The following is a 4,919-nucleotide window of genomic DNA, read 5'->3' on the forward strand; positions in this document are numbered from 1 at the left end:
CATACAAAAGAGCGACATGCAAAAAATCGTTAATATATAAAGCATAAGTCCTTATTTTAATGTAAGATAATTTCATTTTATTAATTTCGAATACTCTATGTTGCAACATGCAAAATATTCCTAACAATATTAGCTATTATAATAGCTTATTAAAAAGAATATAAAGACAGGAAGTGTGAAGAGTTGATTGTGTACGTGAAAAGATTGATTGTAATATTTCATTATAATGTTGTTGTTTATATGAGAATTAGTTATTAAATTTAAACATTCAATAAATAAAAAAAGAACCTTATTATCATGGGCAGTACGATTTATCATTTTTTTCATTGTTTACTATTATTATTAAGTATATCACTTATATAGCTTTCTGAGAGAACTACTAATCCCCTCACTTACTGGATAGATGTAAAGTTTTTTCTTGTACTTTTCTACGTCAACTATATGATGATCTGCAATTTCCTTATTCTGTTCATTGGTTATATATTCCAAAACGAAGTACTGCGCTTTCTTGCTATCCTCAGTATCTACAACTTTTTAAAATTTTAATTCTTTTAGTAATTTAAGTATAATCCAACAAAAAAGATGGAAGATAAAAAATGTCACAAAATTAGAACTAAAAAAACAATTACATTAAATTGAACCGATGAATCTAATCAACTAAGAGAAATCCTATTATTGTCAAAGTATATCTTAGTGCTTAAATATATTGGTGTTCAATAAAAAAATTATTTACTTACTACTTGCTTCCTTGACTGCACTTTCTTTCGGATCAGTTCCTACTACATGTACGCTCAATTTTCTGAAATTACTTCCGTTCAATGTGTGCTTTGCAGACCATTCTCTTAATTCGTTGATTTTTATATCTTTTATTGCGAGTACTTCCCTCTCGAGTCTGTCAAACATATATTGCCAATGCGTGATCTCATGCCAGTTTCTATTAACTTCTTCTTCAAGATCGATATCGGCACATTGCTTTAATTTTCTTAGTGCCTCCTTGGCATCATCCAATTCTTCTTCTGAGAAATCTTCCAAAATCTTATTAAACGATTTTAAAAATTCTTCGATCCGCTGATCCACATGTTCGGTTGTATATTTATCTGCCTGAGTGTGAACAGTAATAGAATATCCTAAGATTCCGTTGATCTCTCTAAGAACGCAAGAGACATCATAACCAAGCTGTTCTTGAGTTCGCAACCGATTGAATAACGGTTCTTCCATTATCATCTATAAATAAAGTGCGGATGAATGTGATGCAGATAAAATCAATCGCGACAATCAAAGATGTTATTCATATACTTTTACAAATAAATTAACTGAAGATTCCATGCATTAAAAATATATGAAACTAAGTTATTTAATACTTACGATCATCAGATCGATCAACACCGATAATTCGATCGATTCGACACCAGCTTGATAATAATTTGTTATTACTGAATTTGCATCAATTTTGTTGATATTTTTTAACTTGCAACAGGACGTGCCCACCGGTATCTGAAAGACTCTCATCTGTGGTATCATACTAGAAGTCAAGGGACCGCAATTAATTATTTTAACACATTTGTGTACGGTATCGATCGCAGCGTTCTGCGTCAAGTTGCCTTGCACGAGGCACTGAATGAACAAATGATTGGTGAAAAATTTCACAAAACCTTGGAATTCTTCAAAATTGATACCACGTAGAGCAGTGTGCATGTCAACGTGTGTATAGTGAGAGAGTTTCAATATCCATAATCTCACATCCCTGTATGAAAAAGATATATATATATAATAATATATATATATATATATATAGAATAAAGATATATATATATATATATATATAGAATAAAGATATATATATATATACATAAAAAAAATTGATTAATAAGCAGGATGTAAATAATATAATTCATTCTTTCAGTTAAATAAAAACTTATAATTATTACTTGATAATTATGTTTGATAATAAATAGCCAATACCTAACGAGCTTCCCAGGTTTTATAAACGTATTGTAATATGTTTTAAGTTGTTGCACTTTCACAATTTCAAATAAATCCTTTGTAACAAGGGTTGGATACTCCACCATGTATTTTGCAATAGCCATCAACAAGAGCTGCAATATAAATAAATTGATACACCTCGAAATTATATTTACAATTCCAACGCACGCTGAATGACTTACTGGCAGTTTTTCGTTAAATCCATTCATTTTTATTGTGATACCTTTCTCACTAACACTGATGTTATAATTAAATCCAGCCGCTATAGCAGGATATAATTCTTCAATCAATAGCAGTTTTAGTACATTGCAGTACATTTCCATGAGAGCTGCACTGAAATGTCATTAATGTGAAAGTTTTTTTAATAAACATAAATCATTATCATAATAAAAATCATAATATTGATAATTACAAGTAATTTAATAATTATAAGATATTAGTATATAGAGTGAGCACTATTATTGTAATGTAATTTTACATGTTACTTACTTCTCTGGCGATTGAAGTCCCAGAGGAGAAACAAAATGAAAATTCATATAACATTCTGGCAAACGAAACTTTGGATCCGGCCGATACCAAATCTCTGACAGAGTATTAGAATATAATTTTACAGGATATTTCGGAACTTCCGCTGGTAACGGTATTAAAGAAAAGTCGCTAGTAAGGAATGTATTCTCTAATGGTAAATGAAAATCTGGCAATGGCTCGATAGATTTCCAGCGTTCGATCCATTCCTTTGATATCTCGATGTCTGTATACTTGGTTTGGAACCATGGCTCGACTTTATTTAATTCGTGACAATCAAAATCTTCGTTGAAAATCATGATATTTACAGTCTCTGGTACTAAATAATCCAAACATTTTTGTATAGCTTCTGGATTATATTCAGAGTAAAGCTCGTTTCCAGTTATATAATCGCGCGACGGATAAAAGTGCATACTCTCACACAAATCTTCAACATAATCCGCTGGATCCTCTTCATCGGCAAATCTAAAAAAGTCTCCAAGTATAAGTAGTGTCTTATACATTTATTGTTCTCTTTCAATCACATTTCGCACATCTATTTATTTCTACAATTGGTTTACCTAAAATTATTTTCTTCAATCTGATAAATTTCATCGTAAATTCTTTTTTGTGGACCCTCCTTCTTCAATAAATTGATAAAGGAAAATATCGCATCTAGAACTTCCTCCAGATGTTGTTGTCCTTCATAGGAGAGTATTATAGTAATCTTTAATAACGCATACATGGAGCTGTGTTCGAAACCACTTTCAGTGCTACCACTGAATATATCGAGACTCCACATTTTTTTTCGTAAATAACTAATTAAGGAACCTTTTCCTTCATGCCCAATAATCCATGAGATATATTGGTGTGGTTTACTTTTGTATAAATGAAGTAACGAAGGCATTGCCCATGTTAGTTCCAGCTGTAAAAAAAACAATTTTCACGATTTAATATATTTATTCAGTATAAAAATAACTTTTTTTGAATCTATTCAAGTTACGTACTTGGCTAACATCTTTAAAAGGTTTAACTTTATACATTTTTCGGAAAGCGGGAGTATCAAAAGAAACACCGTCTTTAAATGCGGTAAAGTCATCAGGAGGCAGTCCATTATTTGGTACATCAGCAAAGTACGTTATGACATATTTTTCCAACGTATCCAGCGGTAGTCTTGCCTAGAAAAAAAAGTATTATGTTATGAATTAACTATTTGATAAGTAATCAACAGTTCTCGTCAATTTTAACGATGTTACCTGTATAGCTAATTTCATTCTGTGAGCACTGTAATGGCGCTCTCTAAATTTGTGTAGTTCTTCGTATAATTTATCATCATGTACATTATCGCGCAATGTTATTAAATTGCCCCAAATAAATTTGTTGGCTGGATGACCAGTTTGCGCGAAAGAAGAAAACAGTTGTTCCTTTCTGTTCTCGTCACAAGGTAAGGCCAACTGAAATTCTATATAAGTATGGCATATCAAGACTGCAAGTGGCAGTAACAGTATTACGATTATGATTTATATACCGCTTTCTACGGCTTCTCGCTCCCGCGTGATGGCATCTTTCTTCATCAAGGGTTTAATAAAAAATTGAGCAAAACGATCGAGAGCTGACGACAAATGTTTCTCCTGGATATCGAAGTAAAATGTGGTATGCTCGCAATCCGTTGAAGCATTGGTAAAGCCACCACGCTTACTGATAAACGCATCAAAATCGTTTTCCTACAAGACAATACACATTTAGATAATAATAATTGAATTTTATAGCAAATTCATACATATATCATGTTTTAATACTTGAGGATATTTTTCAGATCCCATGAAAACCATATGTTCAAGAAAATGTGCCATGCCTTGAACCTCTGGTGGATCACTGAAACTGCCTACTCCCACACATAGACCACATGCAGCCTGTTTAAAAAATATATTTGCACATCACACATTGTATACAGGATGTTAAATAGAGAATTAAACACAATCAATAACAGGTAAACAATTTTAAATTGAGATATATAAATATTTCTAAATGAATCTGTAGACTCTTTTGTAGATAGTAGATAAAATATTTCAAACGAAAATTCTTAATAAAATTGATAATATTAAGCCTCGAGGAAATCTTTTTCATAATTTTAGATTTTTCGACAACAAATTAAATTACAACAAATTTTTTATAATTATATGTAATTGCACTAAAAGTATATCCTAAACTGCAACAATCTTAAAATGTCTTATTCATACCTTTTTTTCATCTCTCTTAACTCGTTTAACTGAAGAACCATCTTCTTCATCGTAGTCATCGCTTATATCACCTTCATCTTCGTCTTCATTATTTTCTCCATTCTCTTCGCTACTTTCCTCATCCTCAGTTTCATCTTCGATAGATTCTATATTAATATTCAAAATAAACTTTATAAATACAGATAAATAATT

The 4,919-nt window shown here is 31.1% G+C and overlaps 1 protein-coding gene across 1 annotated transcript in view; it reads right to left on the bottom strand.

Annotated features, from left to right (window-relative positions):
• Positions 1 to 351: 351 nt before the first annotated feature.
• LOC105621301 (nardilysin-like) overlaps positions 352 to 4,919 on the bottom strand; it is a 13,671-nt gene continuing 9,103 nt past the window's right edge. Inside the window, exons 3-14 of the mRNA XM_012202766.1 lie at positions 4,728 to 4,873; positions 4,287 to 4,400; positions 4,016 to 4,211; positions 3,744 to 3,949; positions 3,495 to 3,665; positions 3,069 to 3,412; positions 2,473 to 2,973; positions 2,166 to 2,316; positions 1,963 to 2,096; positions 1,366 to 1,744; positions 741 to 1,224; positions 352 to 530 (exon numbers count right to left, since the gene is read on the bottom strand). Of these exons, the coding sequence (XP_012058156.1) occupies positions 352 to 530; positions 741 to 1,224; positions 1,366 to 1,744; positions 1,963 to 2,096; positions 2,166 to 2,316; positions 2,473 to 2,973; positions 3,069 to 3,412; positions 3,495 to 3,665; positions 3,744 to 3,949; positions 4,016 to 4,211; positions 4,287 to 4,400; positions 4,728 to 4,873 (3,005 nt within the window). The remainder of the gene's footprint in view (positions 531 to 740; positions 1,225 to 1,365; positions 1,745 to 1,962; positions 2,097 to 2,165; positions 2,317 to 2,472; positions 2,974 to 3,068; positions 3,413 to 3,494; positions 3,666 to 3,743; positions 3,950 to 4,015; positions 4,212 to 4,286; positions 4,401 to 4,727; positions 4,874 to 4,919) is intronic.

This window comes from Atta cephalotes, assembly GCF_000143395.1.
Source record: "Atta cephalotes unplaced genomic scaffold scaffold00032, whole genome shotgun sequence".
NCBI classification, from domain to species: domain Eukaryota; kingdom Metazoa; phylum Arthropoda; class Insecta; order Hymenoptera; family Formicidae; genus Atta; species Atta cephalotes.